The following is an 18,982-nucleotide window of genomic DNA, read 5'->3' on the forward strand; positions in this document are numbered from 1 at the left end:
TACACACTGTCATAGTTCAATACCCGTCGCACATCATTACGCTCAATGTACAAAATTAAAATAAATTCCCTTCTCACCTTATTTCTCCTGATGAAGTTTTGTAAGAACTTTTGTAAAATCCTTCCAAATTTTCATTAAGATTGCCATTAAAAATTGATATTCTTATTGTATACGCATGATTTTTCCGTAAGAAACGAGCCGTTTTGATCAAAACTTGTTCATTTTTCAAATCCAAACGCATATCACGAACTGCAATTTTTTCGTCGTCTTCAACTCCTTTTATAATTATTTCATCTTTGCTAAAATTTAAACCTTTTTGATGAAACACGATTCTGTTCGTGTGGGCCAGAGCTAAAATTTTAATCACAACACTGCCATTGAACTTGAACGTCTTTAGATCTGGATGTAATCTAACTTTGTAAGTCATCGGTTTGATATCCTTTGGCAAACGGATCTGTCCAGTGAAAAAACACTTGTCACTGTCCGTGTAGTCATAACATCCATATTTTGAAGAATTTGACTTGGTCGCCACTAGACCAACTATCACAGCCAAGGCAAGTACGCCTGCAAAAGCAAACACAAGTATCCAAATCTTTCTTTTTAGAAAGGAGAGACAATCAAACTTTCTCCTGCGTGGTTCATCAGTCTGAAAGAGTAACGGTTTGTTTCCCTGTTCATCGTCGCTCGTCTCCATTTTCAGGAATAAGGTTAAATTTTAACACATTTATTCACTTGATCTCTTTCGTCGACGTCTTGTTGTTTTAACACTCCAGTCAAGTCATCATCCAGCAGGATATGACGTCAGGTGTGTGTATGTGTGTAAACGCAAAATATGCAAATTTTCCGTAAAAGTCATACTTTTACAAAATAGACAAATGTCAAAACAATACAAGTAAAAAAACAAAATACTTCATATTTAAGAATTTAATATTGGTTCTAGATACATAATCTTCTTCAATATTTGAAATTTAATTTTTTTTCTTTCGTCGATAAACCTCCAGTTCGTGTATCGCAATCGATGTTCTGTAATCAACATACAAGAACACAAACCTTCCACGGATACCGGGCTCAGGACAATTAACGAGGTTTGGGCCACCACGCGCATCGCGTTGATAAGCACAGTGGGTGTTGTACTTTGGATGCGTAGAATTATTTCCAACCATAATCTTGAAGCCATCAATTCTTTTGATACAACAATCTACTCTGTTGAAAACAATCACAGTCGAAACAGTTTCCTATAAATTTCAATTAATGAAGGAAAAATATAAAAAACTGCGATATAAATAGAACATAATACTGCTACTTAATAGGAATTGTTTGTGGGGAAGAGGTGGGTGGTTGTGAGGTGTGGTGGTTGTGAGAGGTGGTGGTTGTGAGGGGGTGGTTGTGAGAGGTGGTGGTTGTGAGGGGTGGTGGTTGTGAGAGGTGGTGGTTGTGAGGGGTAGGTGGTTGTGAGGGATAGGTGGTTGTGAGGGGTGGTGGTTGTGACCATATAGAGTGATAAACAGATATTACCTCTCCCTAAATCAACACGAACCCACGGTCCATTTTCCTCATTTGTGTGAATATAGCCCCCATTTTTCTTACCATCAACTAAGAAGTGAGGAGGATTACTATATTTTTTCGATTGACTAGACAAAAACACGGTTTTCCAAAGAGCGATATTCACGTTGGGAACTAAAAATATAAATTTAAATCTTCACACAAACTACAAATAAAAATAATGCATTATAGTAATCAACCATAGACTTATTGCGTTCTTTGACTTACGACTACATGTTGGAGCAGAGCCTTCCCATAATCCACCGGTGTTACAAACTCTTTTTCTTGAACCCGACATAGTTGATAGTGATGATTTACATGTGTAGGTAGCTATTGATTTGCAGTGATGTGAGATGTAAGATACAGTAGCATATTGCGTATCATTGAGGCGTGAACATGTCTTAACTAAAATAATGAAAGATAAGTGTTAATTTTATTTATCATCAATAAACAAAAATAATCGTTGTTGAAAACAGACATACGTTCACATGACGGTTCAGATTTACTCCAAGTTTTATTCGCTAAACAAGTTATTTTTCCATCTCCCACCATTGTGTAACAAGCGTCACAGGTGAACGTCACGGACTCGCCGATAAAATATGACAGCCCATTTTTGTGACCATTTTTAGGAGTACGCGGTGCCGGGCAACTTTGTGCTGAAAATATTTTTTATGTAGCAGAAGACATTTTACTATAATCTTGGTGACTGACTCCTGGTAATTCTTACCTAAACATTTCACATTCTTCAACGTCCACCATCGCCCATCATGACCGCAAATCATTTTACCAGGATTTAACATCGCAAAATTTGATTTGCAAACGATAAAAATAGTTCTCAACCCTGAAACCAACACCACTCTTGCGTTTAATGGAATAGAAGGAGCACCACAAGTTGAGTCTAGAAAATAGAGCAGAAAACAAACAAGGACTACATAAGACTTTATGAACAAATGACTTCAAAATTAAACTACACAGTCTAGTGTGGATGCTTTAAACAAATTCTTGTATAATCTGAGGAGTCTCTATGACGAGCCAAATACATCCGCCGTGTACGGACTTATCCACAACGTACTTACTTATCCCCCCGTGTAGAGACCTATCCATAGTGTACTTACTCAAGAAAATATTGGAGAGGGATGGTGTCAAAATGTCAGCTGTTCTTGTGGGAATTTGATTTTACGATTGACAACTGTTTTTGATGGAAGCGTTGTCAATGGAAGAGGATTTTTGTTAGCTAAAGAAATAATAAGTCTTCTTTGATAATATCAGAAAAAAATTATAAAAATGAATGAGGAAAAAGAATCAGAATATATCATGTAGGTAGTGTACTTACTCAAGAAAATATTGGAGAGGGATGGTGTCAAAATGTCAGCTGTTCTTGTGGGAACTTGGATTTTACGATTGACAACTGTTTTTGATGGAAGCGTTGTCAATGGAAGAGGATTTTTGTTAGCTAAAGAAATAATAAGTCTTCTTTGATAATATCAGAAAAAAATTATAAAAATGAATGAGGAAAAAGAATCAGAATATATCATGTAGGTATTTTTGAACAAGTTTCGAAGCTCCATAAAATGTGCATATTGTAACCATTAACTGATTCAACTTTTAAAAACAACGCACTAATCTGCTATGAATTCTTACATCGACATACGGGTTCTTGTCCTGTCCACGTTCCATCACTCTGACAAAGTCGTTTTGCAGAACCAATCACGTGATAACCATGATCACAACGATACTGGACAACGTCACCACATTGTTGTGAATTTGAGACAAGGTAGCCATGGGAAGGATGTGTCAGAAGAGGACACGTCACAGCTAAAGAATTATGGGTAAACAACACGTGACAAGTAAAAACACTTGAATATCCATTTCAAAGTAAAAAATTTGAGTTGCACACAAAGAAACTAGAAGTTAGAAATAATGTTACTGTAAAACGTGATTGTCATTCACTTCAATGGTAAATTAAGGCTTGTTCTTGATAAAAGATGTACAATTTCACTTACGATCACAAGTTGGCAATCTATCGCTCCATTTTTGATTTGCTTGACAAATTCTGTAAGATGGACCATTGAGTTTATAGCAAAAATGACATGAATACTTTACTTGTTCTGAAAATTGATATTTTCCCTTCACATTTCCATTTCTTGGCCTGCCAGGATGAGGACAACTTTTAGCTAACAAATATATACTTTGAATAATGAACGAGTGCGCGTTTAACGAACTTAAACACTTCTCACACTTACGAAAGCATTTATAATCACTTGGTTCCAGTCTCCATCCTACACCATCGCAAACTAAAAATCCCCGTTTCGTCGAAACGTAACCAAAATCACATAAAAGATTTAACTGTGTTCCGTAGACTCGCTTTCTCTGCCAGTTTCTTGGAATAATGACTTTTGTGTTAGCAGGTAGCACGGCCCTTGGGCATTTAGGTGCTAGAAAAATAAGAATTGAAGAAAACTTTCGGTCTGCAGGTTATGTTGAAGCTGTCGATCACGTCATATCACATATGATTAAAAATATTGACTAATACAGAGTTACTGCGACATGATTTACAAAAAGATAACGTAAGACAAAGATATTTTCTTACCAATACATCGTGGTAAAGATTGAGACCAATTACCATTACTTCGACAAACAAGTTCCTTCGCTCCTCTCAAAGTAAACCATGGAGGACAGTAAAAACGAAGTCTTGTTCTTAATTTATACTTTTTCTTTGGTTGAAATTGACGAAGCAATAATCCGTTTGTTCCTGGATCTTGACACCAAACTTGAGGTCTTTCTTAAATGAAATGTACATCAGTTGTTACTAAATTTACTCACGTGTGTGGAAGTTGAGGTGTAGACGGGGGGGTTGAGGCCAGTTTGTATGTGACAAGCTTGGAGTTTAGGTTCCAAAGTGACCCCAATCATTGAGAGCCTGACCAGGCCTATCTACGTACACCTTATCACAACGAATCAAGTTCGGTGGAAAAGAAAAATAAAGAAATTTGTTCTGTACACCAGCGCAACCTGTCAATAACGATCGCCTAATGCTATGTCCTTGCATACAGCATGCGATGTGATACTCGTTCCCAGTCTGCGCATGCCATTCCTATGATATTGTTAATCTTAGTTACTGCCTAACCTCACCAGACAACCAAGTCATCTTCTTTTTATGTCAAACTGGGATATGTGTTTTTTTCTCGATTCTTAATACTATCAACAGGGAATGACCTGATGTATGGTAAAACACGATGTTCGCCATGTTAAAGATATATGTAAATAAACATACATTAAAATGATAACTCAACAGAACACTTACTGCATCGTGCAGGTCTTCCGTCCCAGTAACCGTTTCCACGACAAATTCTAACAGAGGAGCCATATAATTTATAGCCTTTGTTACAAACCACTCTCTGAGTTCCGTTGAATTTAAAAGAATTATAAATAATTCGACCATTTCTCACTCTGTTTGGTTTAGTGCAACGCTGTCCTTAATAATTATAATTTATTCATGGTAAGAATGACGTCATAGAATCAAAACCTCACTGGCAGTGGTAAGGGATGTAAGTGTACTTACTGGGATAAACGCAACTGAATCCACAATCTCCATCGCACAAACACTTCTTTCTTTTGTGATAACAACCAATTTGGGGAGTACATTCAATGGTACAGTCACGTGACGGCAAACGGTTTGTGCGCGCGCATTGGTTTGATCCTGAAATATTTGTCAACATATAATTTGACCGAAACGTCAGTCAACAACAACAAAAACAGTTCTTCTCAGGACTATATTGACCTGGACGATCTACATATACAAACATGTAACATATAATTTGATGAATTTTAATGATTCAACGCTTCAAAATGAGAAAACGTCGAATGCTTGAATTTGGCAAGAAATTATTCATTCTAATTAATGGACAATGATAGTCATATATAAAGTAAATGGTTTGAACCCGGGAGTATCGTTAACAAATACGGCTAACCTGACGTTTACTCCTCATTTGACTCTGAAGATGACTACCGCTAAGGTTGACCGAAACGTCAGTCAACAACAACAAAAACAGTCCTTCTCAGGACTTTATTAACCTGGACGATCATCATTTACAAACATCTAATGATAGTCATATATGACACAAAACACTCATTTTTTCATTGTTTTTAAGGACAATCTAGTTGCGTCAAATCTCTACGTCATTTTAGATGATGCACTGTGAATACTGCAGTATTTATGATAAAACTTTAAATTATAATTGCTTTATAGAAAGTTGTCGTCTCTTTAATTCTCCATTCTCATCTATTGGTCGAAATAAAACTTTAAAATAGCGCGCTTCATTATATACACCAATATTATCATAACTTGAATGTGTCCTTAAAACTTACCTTGAATTGAATGAACAAGAAATACGAGAGATAAAATGCTCAACAACATGATTTCGAAGCGAAGACACGTCTCAAATAAATCGAGAAAATGAGGAAGTTTGAAGAGGATATCGTCTGAAACAGGATGACGCAAAATATGTAAATAATACCTCTCTGAGTGATATGTATTGTCTTTCATAGCAACATGACATTTTTATCTAATTCCAAAACACTAAAGAAATAGAAAAAATGAATTTTACGTACAAAAATAGTTTTAAAAATGTATTTCATGCAAAAGATTTAAACCTATCCAAACATTAATGGAAAATAATAGAATTTAAATTCTCAAAACTATCTAGAAATCATACTGAAATCTCCTAATCTCCACTTAAACACATCCGCGACATTTACCCATTGAGTCAATATACATTCTTCATGACGTCATTCGTGCCAGTCCACCCGACGAGACAACTACAATGTTTTGTTGACATAATAAGTGGCGAAGTCGAAATAAATGTTTACGAAATGTTAATGTTAAAAATTGTTCAAATCTTGTTCAGTCGATAAAGATTAAAGTACTTAAATCATTTGATACTTTTAAAGATCTCTTCAACTAATTCAGGCTGTAGACATAAAGGATTCGAAAATGCCAAGTGTGAATACGAAGGAACTCCATCTTGCCACAAGCATCGGGGAATTGAATAAAATTGCACAGATTGAGGACAGAATTTCTAAAAATGAAAATCCAAAACCGTAAGTTAACTATATATCACACACATTTCACAGTATATTAATGTAATGTAGATTATAGGACAGTAGGATATACGCCAATGTTGTATAATTAAATGATTTGTTGTTGTTGTCGGGAGAAAGATTTTTATATACGTCAAATTTTACATTATATTACTGTTACGTTTTAATGGTAATGTTTCATTTATAACAGATGGATAAACTCGGCTGACAAGGTTTATAAAAAGGCTATGGAACATGAGAAAATGGGTGATGAAGAGAACTCTTTTGTATTGTACATGAGATTCTTTAACATCATACAAGAAGTTCGTAAGACAAAAAAATATCAACAAGATAAGGTATGACTAAATATCTAGAAACATTTTTGGTATTTTTTTTTATCATTCCAACTACTTTTTTCAAGGGTTTCTACAATAGTATAATTGGTAGGGCAACATTTGAAATAGCTCTTGAGAAAGCAGAAAAATTGTCCAATAGCCTTGAAAAAAGGTAATTCATAATTCTGATTTGAACCTTTTTATAACATCTTTGATATCGTAACGGCTGCTTCCAGGTACATGGAACTTGAGAAAGCAAATAAAAATGTTGTAATGGAAAAGGATAAAAAAAATTTTGAAGGTGATTGCTAGCTTTCATTTGATGGTTTCTGAGTTTAGTTTGTACGTTTTTTTACAATTTAATGTTACTTTTACAGAAGCAAAAGATAAAGAAAGGTGGGATTGTAAAAAAATTATGTTATGTTTTCTGAACATTAAGCACTTGCATAATGTTTAGTTTTTATTTTAGTGATGTACTTAAAGATATTGATGACTTATTATATGGAAAAAATGTTTCATCTCATACATCTGCAGATGTTGACAAGAAATCTAATGCAAGTTATGGATTAATGCAATGCCTTTAATTATATCGATATATTGATATTAATATGCACACATCAATATATATTATAGTATATTTAACAATATATTTTAGGTGAACCATTCATTAAATTTGCCTCCTAATGGAAATACATCATATGATAATGGTTTGAAATTATTAAAATCTATTCATTTATATCTCTTTAAGAATAACCATTTGTTTTCTCTGAATTATAAGGGCACATTACAACAATTGGTCCTATCGCATTGAAGAAACTTTTAAACAGTAACCAAAATAATATTCTTATTTTGGATACAAGAACTCAGATGGAGTTTCAATCATCTCGAATTAATTTTCCTTGTTGTATAAACATCCCAGAAGACTTGCTAAAATTAAGGTAAATGTACTTCAGCAACTTAAACTGCAAGTATTAAATTATTTCATGCATGTAAATATGATTCATAATTTGTTTCAATCTCCAGTGTCAATGTGGGTAGCATTGAACGTAAACTACCAAAGTCAACATGGAACCAATGGATAGAACGGGGTAAAAAGGAGCACATAGTGATCCTTGACCAAAAATCAAGTTATGCCGTTTTAAAACCTGAGAGTAAAGTCCAATGTCTAAAGAATGCTCTTTACCATTCTGATACTTCATGTAAACTTCAATCAGAACCAGTTATACTTGATGGAGGGTTTGAGGCATGGTTATGGCATTATCCATCATTAGTGACCAATCCTACCTTACCCCAGGTACAAATCATTATCCATCATTAGTGACCAATCCTACCCTACCCTATCCCATGTAATCCTTCATATCATGTTAGGGATGTCAAAATATTTTATTTCTAAAATAATTTTTGCAGGTAGTCTCAGCAGAAAAAGAATATAATTTTAACTTAGATGAAATAAGTTATCCTGAACTGCCGAAGATTCCTTCAACCACCTTGCCTCAACTTCACATGAATGGAGAAAGCAAGACAACTGCAACTTCCTCAAAATATAACAAAAACACGTCTAACTCCTACACGTATATCTACTCCGACTTAAGTAACAGAACAGGTCAAACCCCTACGTCAAGGACAACTGTGCTTTCCACTCCTCTTGAAATCCGTGATGTTCCATCTGATATAGCAAAAACATCCCCTCATGTATTGACCAATGACAAAAGCAATCAAAATCAAGCATTATCAAACCACACAAGTCAACCATCTCTTCTAACGAATTCTACATTACATCAACCAAAAACTAACGTTAGTGTTCCACAAACTGAGCGGGAAGTTGCTTCATCTAATTCCTCCTCACGCTCTACTGGACCCTCATTCAACAATCCTCAAAACGATAGAAGCACTTCAGTGCAATTTATTTCAAGTTCATCTCAACATCCTTCCATTCAATCTTCTCCTTCATCTTCAGAAAAAGTTCGTGATATCTCTCAGTTTCATGTCAATACTCCCTCTTTACCTACTCCACATGTAGTTTCACAACTTACTTCGAAGACTGTACCTCAAACTTCACCACAATCTCATTCCCAGGCTCCAACTCACAACTTAACACCTGTTTCATCTATCTCTGTACCAGATACCATTGCCCAAACTTCAAGTATTAAACCAAGGAGCGAAAACGTGAATATCAGCAAGCAAACAAACCAACCAATAGCCAATCAAGTTTCAGAACAAATTAACAAAACACATTCCTCTGAAGCAGTTGTAATTTCAAAACCTTTCATTCCATCTACGATTCAACCAACAAACCCAAACTTGTCTCATGGTCAACACCATAAAGTCCCTGCTAATCCCAAAGAAATTTCCAAAACACATCCAACTTCACAGTTAAACACCTCTCACTCAACACACGAACCTAATAGAACGCATGAAATGTCCAAAATACAACCAGGCTCTCATCCAAATACCTCAGCCACTTCACCTCGCGGACAAACACGATCCACGGCAATTCCTTCAAACACCAGTCATATCCCAGCAAATCAGTCAATGCCTCAAACATTCACAGGAAGTAGGACTGGAATGACACATGGTTTACCCCCCGGATGGGAACGTGTTTTAGATAGACAGACGGGACGATATTACTTTAGAGATCACAACTCCAAGACAACTCACTGGAACCCTCCTGAAAGTCTAACTCACAAAATGAACCAAAGCATCATGGGACATAACATGCAGACTGAAAACAAAGATGAACCCAAGAAATCATCCCTTAAAAGATCGCTGTCTTCACCAAATCTTGCTAAGGTTGACGAAAACGAGACGAAAGGAGTTTCAGGAAATGAGACAGAAAGGCAACAACCAATTGTGAACCGTCGCACCAAGCCACTAAGCGAGATTCAGCTGACAAATCTCTCCCCAAGCTACGGGGGTAAAGGTCGAGCGTTGACAGGACTGAGAAATCTCGGCAACTCATGCTATATGAACTCTGTGCTACAATGTATTTTTGCCACAGCTCCACTGGCTAAGTATATCCTTAGATCCTTCTATGTAGATGATATCAATAAAACCAATCCACTTGGGACTGGGGGTCGCATTGCAGAAGAACTTGCAGTACTCACAAGAGTAACTCATTCGGGAAACTATCGGTATGTTTCGCCGTACGAATTTAAAAGAACAATAGGAAAGTTTGCGGGCGAGTTTTCTGGTACGAAGCAACAAGATTCACAAGAATTTCTTTTGGTTTTACTGGATCAATTTCATGAAGACACGAACAGGGTTCGTAGATGTAGAATAGAGTAAATTAGAGTGTACACAGTTCACTTATAATAGCTTATTTTTACCAAAAGGTTTTGAAGAAAGCTTACATTGAAGAGAAAAGTAATGATGGATTACCTGATTCGATGGCAGCAAGGTTGGCTTGGGAAAATCACAAGAAACGAAACCAATCACTCATCGTTGAATTATTTCAGGTTTGTTGAAACTACGTTGTTACCAGAAGATGACCGGTATTGTTTTGATGATGACATATTCCGAAGGATAGAATCCAGCTGACATTATTAATGGCACAACTAACAAAATGAATTTTTTTTACAGGGTCAGTTTAAATCAACACTCACCTGTTCCGTTTGCAACACGCAAAGTGTGACATTTGATGCTTTTATGTCATTAACTTTACCAATACCAACGAACAATTCCTGTCAAATTGAAGTATGTAAGAATACATTAAATGATCCTCTTTGTTCATTATCATTCCTATACTACTATGTCAAAAACCACATGTTAACTACAAACCACCCTAACTTACCCTTCAATTTAATACATTTCAACTTAAGGACTGCATTCGCCTTTTCACGACGCGAGAAAAAGTCAGCAAAGACAACAAATGGTTTTGTCCAAGATGTAAACAACATCGAGAGGCCTGGAAGACGATGGGAATTTGGAAATTACCACCTGTACTAATTGTGCACTTTAACAGATTCAAGCGGTAATAAGATGAGATACAAATGCAATTAGATTGTAATTACATGAGATGTAATTAGATGGTAATTAAAGCGGAAATGAAATGATATGTAATTCAGAGTTGACCAATGTTCACGGTACACAAATATTACGTACATTTCAGAGATTATGATGGCTCTTGGCTTGAAAAGCGTCAAACAAATGTTCATTTTCCCATTTCCTGCATGGATCTGTCTAAATTTGTTCTGGGACCAAGTAAATCTTCCCAATATCAACTGTATGGTGTCTCAAACCATTATGGATCAATGCAAAGTGGTCACTACACAGCATACTGTAGGAACATGTATGATCACAAGTGGTATAAATATGACGATAGCGATGTGACGTCAATAACAGAATCTAGTGTGAAGGTATAAAAGGACTGGGGACGATATTTCTCCTCTTCTACTTAATTCTGAGCACCAACCTCATGTTATCATATTTTGTTTTAGTCCTCCGCTGCTTACATCTTGTTTTACTCTTCGATGAACCTCCCAATGAAAATGACAAAGGACTAAATAAAACATTGTTTATCGCGTCAAGAGGTTTTGTTAATTAAAGCTTAATTTCATTTATATCAATTAACCAATAAGTAATTAGATAAACACAAGAAAATGTATGAATATAATATTCACAGTTATCAAGTATGTAATGCTAATCGTATTTCTTTATAACGTTATGGTATTCTTAATGTCAGAGACTGTCCGTATATTCGTCAATAATGTTACAGACATTGTCTGATTTATCTACAGGTGAATACATAATGAATTTATGTTTATGCTGTAAACTATTATCACTTTTCATTTACTTGTAAATATATCATGTACAAGAATCGGTTAAAATAAGAATGTTTGTAGCGTGTTATTATAATTTAATGACACAATACAACAACAGAGTTGGTTGAAAATATTTTTGAAGTATTTTTTAAATGCAAAAACATTTAAGATAATTTTTCCTACTTTACCTGAATCCTGTACAGACAGTGTGTGTACTTTCCAATAGTATTATTTTTAAAGTAACAGTCGTGTTGTAATGCTAATCGTTTTATTATTAAATGATGGTTTCCTTTATCACTAGAAACTTGGCTGCCGGGTATTTTCAAAAACGAAGGTTTTTTCTCCATTTTTAGAAAAGTAATTGGTCAGCAAAACACAAATGTACAACGATTACTGCTCTTTTCGTACGAGCGCGCCGCGCGACAAATTTTCTAATGAGTAGGTGTCAAAGACTACATTTGAGTTCAAGCGTTGACAGCGAAAAAATTCTCATGATATTTCCGTGTCTGAAACATTACGTTTTCTTGTCGTTTACTGCGTGTTTTATGCGTGAAACGCGCACCTTTTAAAGAAAACTTTGTCGACGTTTGATAAGCGTACTAAACATCTTTCAATGTTTGCGTAACACGTTTATCTTTTACAATTACATCCTTTGAGACAACATGTCCGTCTTCAACGAGAAATGGAGAGATTTTTGGAGAAGAACACTTCGAAGTTTCACTGAGCTGACTGGAATGGTGATTTAGATTTTACGATTCAAAGAAATCAAGTAGACGTTTTTCATCATCGTTATCAGGAAAAGAAACGGATTCTTCATGGTGACAAAAGTCTTAACATCATCTTCGCATGTGAACTCTGTCCATAAATCCACCAACTGTCTTAAAGATCATTTGTTTAAATTGAAATAAATTTAAGTAAGTAAAATTATCTTTTTCGATCAAACGAACCTTGCATAGTGAAAAGATTTCTCCATAAAAAATTTTGCAAACGGCTGGACATGTTATCAAAGTAAAAGATAAACGTGTTACGCAAACGTGAAGAGATGTTACTTGTTTAATACGCTTATGTCACCATATAGCTACGGCTGAAGTCAAAGTAAATACACTTAAAAAGCATATTCCCTTTTTTAAGAAAAACGCACGGAACATGTCAGTAAAGCAGAGAAAGAGACTGAGGAATTTTGCCGTATATTGAAACATGAAGGAGTAAATGCTCGTAGACCTAACTTATGGGATTTTTCAATGGTAATAGACAGTTTTTTAAAACGCTTTATACAATGTGTATGCAAAGTAAATATACACAAAAAAAACATGCTAATCATTCTAGAGTACAAAGTTGAAACTTCCAAGTTGAAAATTTACCTTAACGAATGCTTGATACATGTTCTTTCATTAACTTCTCTTTAATACTGTCCTTCGCCTGAGCACGAGAAGGTCAATTAAAAATAATTTTTTACAGCTACAAAAAACAAACAAAATATAACAGGTACATCTTTAGTGAATGCTACAATAGGCCTGGTATCAAATACTGAAGGTATTGCAAACATGTATCATAGGCAGGATAGTTGGGGACATTTATTTCCTAAAAACCGCACAGTTCATACCTTATCCTTTGAAGAACCCAGTCCCTCAAATATTGACGCAACATTCAATATTATTGGACCTGGTTTAGTCCTTTCTAACCCTGACCGTCCCTGTCGTCAAATAAATTTATTTCATAAAGCTGGATGGCGAGTGATTGAACCACCAACACCATTGATTTCTGATGATCATCCTTTATGGATGTCTTCAAAATGGTTGTCAATGAATGTTTTAATGTTGGATCCCAAGAGAGTTGTTGTTTCAAAACATGAATATACAACACAGAAAATACGTATTCAATATTGTTGTAAATGTAGAAATAAAATTTAATTTCATTTATTTAAAATATCAGATATTTGAAGATGTAGTTATTGAATGCTTCCAGTTGATATGACTCATGCAATGTCTGAGGGATATTGCATTGCAATAAAATTGTCGTATTTCCTTTAACATTTCTTTGTTTTAACTACGTTTTGTAAGTTTTTGTTTGTTTAGTTAATTCTTCCGTTTTGTTATGTTGCAACGCATGAGAACTTGAACGTGATGAAAGAGTGAGTACTGCTAAAGACGTGAAAGGAAAGCTCCACTTGTGTTTTGTAGAAATACCGTTAGTATAAATAGATGTAAATAATTAACTCTAACAGATAATGTAGAAATACTACAGAATTTAAGCAAGATTTTGTCATGATCGTGCAAGATTTGATTCATGCAAGATTTTGAAAGAACTTAGGCAAGATTTTGTCATGATCGTGCAAGATTTCATTCATGCAAGATTTTGAAAGAACCAGTGGCGTGCGGTCATGCAAGCGTAGGCAAGCGCCGCTTTACCGAACAAAAATTTTTGGATCAATCTCTGAGCAAAATCAGTTTAAATTTTTCTGTTCTAAACAATGTCAATGTAATCTTTTATCTAAATTGTCTTTACAGTTGAAATGCTTGCTATTTATACGCGATTTACTGTCGTGGTTTTCGGTTTGACTTTGCTACACTTGTAAGATGAGTCAAGTGGATTAAATACACCTTAAAAATTTCTTATTTATTAACCAAGGCAAGCGCGCTTGCCTTCGGAGCTCAATTTCAACATTTGCGCATGCGTTAATCTAGATTTGGAGGCTTCTTATTCGAGGAATATCGAGAAAAGGCAAGCGGCGCTTCTAAGGGCGCCGCTTGATAGCGATTGGTCAACAGTCTTGTACGCTCGCAATTTTAAACACATATCAGCGCGCGAATAATATTCGTATATTCAACACATTGGACATCCGAATTATTCACGCCGTTAATGTTATCGTTTATTAAAAGATGACTGAGAGCGAAAGGTAATGTTCTGATTTCTAATTCAAAGTAGTAGTAGATTTCTAATTTATGTATGTAGAAGATATTATCTGTAGCATGTTATACTTTAGCGTTATATAAGTCTTGCGTATGAGCTCTGAACGTGATTTCAATGTACTAGAACGCTATTAAATTTTGTGATTATTTTATTCACTAGCAAAGAAGTTATTTACAACAGTCGTGAGTATTCTTTATGTTAAAATTTATTTACAGGCTTTTTATATATTTTGATAAACAAGGTGCAGTTATTACACAGCGGATAATGTACTTGAAGTTTGAGTAGTTTTACGTAATTATAAAGTTAAGTGCGTAAGTTTAAGTACCGCGTTTGAGTAAGTGTAGGATTGGCTATTTCCTCTATTGCTAATACATGAATCTAGATGAGTAATGTACGCACGTTATGTACGTCACTACAAGATATCATGTAACTGATGTTAGGTATAAATAAGATTGATGTTCCTATAAAATATATAGCATAGGAATTTTCATCCTTTATGTTCTACTTCTACATTCGGTATTTTCACGACACCTGTACAACATGACTGAATGCATCGTGGAATCACTGTTATCCCGCTCATTTGGTCTTACGGATGTTTTGTATAATATCATTCAGAGTAAGCAGTTCGATATTGTCTTCTGTGTCACGAAAGTTCGCGAGACGAAAGATAAGATTCAAGAACAACGAACAAAATTCGTAGATTATTGGAATTTTACGTCAAGTATCGTCAAAGTGGCACTGAAAGGCGGGCAAAGTGAAGAGGATGTAAAGGCGTCCTTCCGTCAAATGTTTTTCTGTGTAGTCGATACCATTGTCGTGCAGATTGACTCTAGATTCGAAAGTCTTAACAGCAGAGCATTCGTTTCTTTGTTGGATCATTCAAAGCACGAATTGTACAGCCGGAATTTTCCCGAACGAGAGCTGCAATCGTTGCAAGATTCATATGGAACATTCTTTAATCTTCAAGCACTAAAAGTGAACTAATCGTTGTATACGCATCTGCCGAGCTCAAATCGAAACCTGTTTTGATATGATATCAAAATAATCGAACTTGACTTGAAAGCCTGTTTTCCAGAGGTGTACCGATTGTGTCAGCTCATTCTTACTATGCCAAGTACGTCCTCCTCTGCAGAAAGATCATTTTCGGCTCTCAAGCGTATCAAAACGTATCTTCGCAGTACACAAGGGCAAGAGCGACTTTCTGCATTGGCTACAATTTCAATCGAGAAGGAGATGTTGGTAAGTTTGCAGGGGAAGCCACGATTCTATGAGGACGTTATAAAGGAGTTTTGCGCAAAGGAAAGACGGATGGAATTTACATTTAAGTAAATCTGTTGTAGGATTTTGGACTATTTCGTTCTGTTACTTCTTCACTACAATAGAAATGCACGCGTAGCCATTTACTTAAAACGACTTTATATCACAATACCACATGTAATACTTTTAAACCGTAATTGTGATATATACTCTATAAAAGTTTTTGAATTTTTTAGATTTTTTCAATACTGTTTCAGTCATGACAGATACATTTTTTTCGACAAAGTACTCCCAGAAATCGCGGGAAATGCGCTCCAGTAGCCTTCAAAATCCAAAAATTTTCTTGGGGAGCATGCCCCCAGACCCCCTAGATAGGTTCGCGCAAGCCGCGAACCTCACCCCCAGCGCTTGCCTATTAAATTCGGTCACCGCACGCCACTGGAAAGAACTTAGGCAAGATTTTGTCATGATCGTGCTAGATTTCATTCATGCAAGATTTTGAAAGAACTTAGGCAAGATTTTGTCATGATCGTGCTAGATTTGATTCATGCAAGATTTTGCAAGAATTTAGGCAAGATTTTGTCATGATCGTGCAAGATTTGTTACAGACAAAATTTTGAATTCAGTATTTAATACGTCATCAACGGTTTCCGTTATTTAATTATCTTTATTTTCTAGCTAGGCTTTTTCTGTAGCAAAAACATTTTTTCTGCTTTTTTTCTTGGACATTATAGAAAAATAAAAGTAAAAAACGATGTTATTTGCTCGAATATTTCGTGGAGGATGCAGAGGAAGAGAGCCAGCCATCATTAGAGAGGTAAAATTCTCATATAGTATACTATCACTTGCTTTGCCTGAGGCTTTCAGCAACCCATTAACAAGACTAACTACATCAAGACAAATCTTGAACCTCTTTAATAATTAATTATATAATACAAAATCTCTACAACTATTTCTATTTTGACCAAACTGAACATTTCAGTCAAGTCGAACAATATATTTGTCTCTACGCATGGCTGCAGCAAAAATTTTTCATATAGTCGAGCAACATATTGTTTAACTCTACACTTGTCATCCAAACAATATAAAATTTTGCTCCTTCGTGTCTACGCAGGATTTCGATTGAGGAACAGCATACCACAGAGTCATAGCAAGACATTGTGTTTTTCTCCATTGTGTTTAGTGACTGATTTAAACTTTCATAATCTTACGGAAAATTGATCTTATAGAAACATCTGTTGACAAAACAAACCAAACGTAATATATCAAATATACAAACTAAAGTTGAAGTCAAGGCGAAGCCAAGATTGAGGTATAAGTTTAAGCGGTATAATGAATTTTATGGTCATGAACATTTGATTATTTCCATTGTCAATTGCATTCATCAGCAGTCCAGTATGTTCACATAACGAGTGGGATCATTTAGAAGAAATAATCGTAGGACGTCCTGAGAATGCCAGCGTTCCTAAACTAACAATTGAAGTTAAGGCAAACACTCATCAGAAATATTGGCCATTTTACGAAAGATATGCTGGCAAATCTTTCCCTTCTGATCATGTGAAAAAAGCCGTTAAACAAATTGATGAATTTTGCAAAATACTTGAATATGAAGGTGTTACAGTGAGAAGACCAAAAATATTGGACTACAGTAAAGTAATATATTGAGTTTTCATAAGATGTGAATATAGGAGAGAGACCACAATTTAAAAAACAAATCGTTATTATGATTTAGGAATACAAAACACCAGATTTCAGTTCCAGTGGTCTCTACGCAGCAATGCCAAGAGATATTTTACTGGTTGTTGGTGAGGAAATTATTGAAGCTCCAATGTGCTGGCGTTCAAGATTTTTTGAATACAGAGCATACAGGGATCTTATAAAGGAATATTTTCACGCTGGTGCAACATGGACTTCTGCTCCTAAACCATTAATGGATGATGCTTTATATGACAAGGTTTAACACATGATTTCAATGAGATATTTTTACAAATCCTATGTACAAATATATCGTCTTTTTTCTTAGGATTATCCAATAACATCTGTGGAAGATCGTCATCAATTAGCAGCACAAGGAAAGTTTGTGACAACTGAACATGACATCTGTTTTGATGCAGCTGATTTCATGAGATGTGGAAGGGATTTATTTGTCCAAAGGAGCCAGGTATACATGGGATATTAATGGTAAATGTAGGATATTAATGGTAAAGATGGGATATTTATGGTGAACGCCAAATCTACTTTGATGGCGAGATTAATGTTAATGATCGAAGTACAAATATTCCTTTAAAATTACCCAAATGTAAACTCTAATCCATTGTAAAAATTACAACATAAATATCAACTTTATAGGTAACAAACTATTTTGGAATAGAATGGATGCAACGACATCTCGGTCCAAAAGGATATAGAATACACACTTTATCCTTCAAAGATCCCAATCCCATGCATATTGACGCCACATTCAATATTATTGGACCTGGTTTAGTCCTATCTAACCCTGACCGTCCCTGTCGTCAAATAAATATATTTCATAAAGCTGGATGGCGAGTGATTGAACCACCAACACCATTGATTTCTGATGATCATCCTTTATGGATGTCTTCAAAATGGCTGTCAATGAATGTTTTAATGTTGGATCCGAAGAGAGTTGTTGTTTCAAAACATGAATATACAACACAGAAAGTACGTATTCAATATTATTATAACTGTAGAAATAAACTTTAATTTCATTTATTTAAAATATTTATATCAGATGTTTGAAGATCTTGGCATTGAATGCATTCCAGTTGATATAACTCATGCAATGTCACTTGGTGGTGGATTTCATTGTTGGACAACAGATATTAGAAGACGAGGAACATTGCAGAGTTATTTTCATATTTGACTGCTCTTTGGAGACTTTTTCATCGATGTTCGCCATGTTTTCTTTTGAAGCAATTTATATTGTAGCTTCGTAAAAATAATAATTAGTAGTTTTTTCAATTTCAAAATAAATGGATTTTCTGTCACTCGTTGTTATCCTTTTCATTATTTCACACCTATTTCTACAATTTACTATAAAGAAAAACTGACACTTTAACTAGCTCGTTTTATAGTTTT

General features: G+C 35.1%; 4 protein-coding genes across 7 annotated transcripts in view; 2 read left to right on the plus strand and 2 right to left on the minus strand.

Moving 5' to 3' along the window:
• LOC124450363 (aminopeptidase N-like) overlaps window positions 1-880 on the minus strand; it is a 6,505-nt gene extending 5,625 nt beyond the window's left edge. Inside the window, exon 1 of the mRNA XM_047001019.1 lies at window positions 78-880. Coding sequence (XP_046856975.1) covers window positions 78-694 — 617 coding nt within the window. The 5' untranslated portion in view covers window positions 695-880. The remainder of the gene's footprint in view (window positions 1-77) is intronic.
• A 29-nt stretch (window positions 881-909) lies between these two features.
• On the minus strand, window positions 910-6,028 carry LOC124450364 (CUB and sushi domain-containing protein 3-like). Of its 2 annotated transcripts, none has more exons than XM_047001021.1 (13): window positions 5,911-6,028; window positions 5,105-5,242; window positions 4,847-5,017; window positions 4,133-4,324; window positions 3,786-3,977; window positions 3,546-3,716; window positions 3,184-3,357; window positions 2,876-2,995; window positions 2,270-2,440; window positions 2,025-2,198; window positions 1,771-1,947; window positions 1,516-1,677; window positions 910-1,205 (listed from the first exon to the last, which is right to left on the minus strand). In XM_047001021.1, exons 1-13 carry the CDS (start codon window positions 5,957-5,959, stop codon window positions 1,177-1,179), a joined length of 1,920 nt encoding a protein of 639 aa, XP_046856977.1. In that variant the 5' UTR covers window positions 5,960-6,028; the 3' UTR covers window positions 910-1,176. The 2 variants fall into 2 exon arrangements, with proteins under 2 accessions (XP_046856977.1, XP_046856976.1); XM_047001020.1 differs by having other exon boundaries at window positions 910-1,237.
• Window positions 6,029-6,337: 309 nt separating this feature from the next.
• Window positions 6,338-11,847, plus strand: LOC124450361 (ubiquitin carboxyl-terminal hydrolase 8-like). 2 transcript variants are annotated; one of them, XM_047001016.1, is made up of 15 exons: window positions 6,338-6,642; window positions 6,833-6,977; window positions 7,043-7,128; window positions 7,193-7,257; window positions 7,334-7,352; window positions 7,414-7,510; window positions 7,612-7,663; window positions 7,735-7,894; window positions 7,980-8,250; window positions 8,364-10,217; window positions 10,289-10,411; window positions 10,536-10,649; window positions 10,775-10,926; window positions 11,065-11,311; window positions 11,393-11,847. In XM_047001016.1, exons 1-15 carry the CDS (start codon window positions 6,536-6,538, stop codon window positions 11,456-11,458), a joined length of 3,558 nt encoding a protein of 1,185 aa, XP_046856972.1. In that variant the 5' UTR covers window positions 6,338-6,535; the 3' UTR covers window positions 11,459-11,847. The 2 variants fall into 2 exon arrangements, with proteins under 2 accessions (XP_046856972.1, XP_046856973.1); XM_047001017.1 differs by having other exon boundaries at window positions 7,426-7,510.
• A 3,823-nt stretch (window positions 11,848-15,670) lies between these two features.
• LOC124450369 (glycine amidinotransferase, mitochondrial-like) lies at window positions 15,671-18,891 on the plus strand. 2 transcript variants are annotated; one of them, XM_047001026.1, is made up of 7 exons: window positions 15,671-16,700; window positions 17,113-17,195; window positions 17,272-17,536; window positions 17,616-17,837; window positions 17,907-18,044; window positions 18,233-18,565; window positions 18,636-18,891. In XM_047001026.1, the coding sequence occupies exons 1-7, from the start codon at window positions 16,638-16,640 to the stop codon at window positions 18,765-18,767; spliced, it is 1,236 nt and encodes a 411-aa protein (XP_046856982.1). In that variant the 5' UTR covers window positions 15,671-16,637; the 3' UTR covers window positions 18,768-18,891. The 2 variants fall into 2 exon arrangements, with proteins under 2 accessions (XP_046856982.1, XP_046856983.1); XM_047001027.1 differs by having other exon boundaries at window positions 17,275-17,536.
• The last annotated feature ends 91 nt before the right edge of the window (window positions 18,892-18,982 follow it).

This window comes from Xenia sp. Carnegie-2017, unplaced genomic scaffold (assembly GCF_021976095.1).
Source record: "Xenia sp. Carnegie-2017 unplaced genomic scaffold, XeniaSp_v1 HiC_scaffold_24, whole genome shotgun sequence".
NCBI lineage: Eukaryota > Metazoa > Cnidaria > Anthozoa > Malacalcyonacea > Xeniidae > Xenia > Xenia sp. Carnegie-2017.

Bases quoted from the DNA above. Each gene is read 5' to 3' on its own strand.
- LOC124450364 (XM_047001020.1), bottom strand. From the start codon at position 5,959: ATGTTGTTGAGCATTTTATCTCTCGTATTTCTTGTTCATTCAATTCAA. The intron at 3,358-3,545 runs GTAAGTGAAATT...ATAATTCTTTAG, and splicing joins TAGATTGCCAACTTGTGATC to CTGTGACGTGTCCTCTTCTG. The intron at 2,996-3,183 runs GTAAGAATTCAT...TTATTTCTTTAG, and splicing joins ACAAGAACCCGTATGTCGAT to CTAACAAAAATCCTCTTCCA.
- LOC124450361 (XM_047001016.1), top strand. From the start codon at position 6,536: ATGCCAAGTGTGAATACGAAGGAACTCCATCTTGCCACAAGCATCGGG. The intron at 7,129-7,192 runs GTAATTCATAAT...GGCTGCTTCCAG, and splicing joins TCCAATAGCCTTGAAAAAAG to GTACATGGAACTTGAGAAAG. The intron at 10,927-11,064 runs GTAATAAGATGA...CGTACATTTCAG, and splicing joins CACTTTAACAGATTCAAGCG to AGATTATGATGGCTCTTGGC.
- LOC124450369 (XM_047001026.1), top strand. From the start codon at position 16,638: ATGTTATTTGCTCGAATATTTCGTGGAGGATGCAGAGGAAGAGAGCCA. The intron at 17,537-17,615 runs GTAATATATTGA...ATTATGATTTAG, and splicing joins AAATATTGGACTACAGTAAA to GAATACAAAACACCAGATTT. The intron at 18,045-18,232 runs GTATACATGGGA...TCAACTTTATAG, and splicing joins TATTTGTCCAAAGGAGCCAG to GTAACAAACTATTTTGGAAT.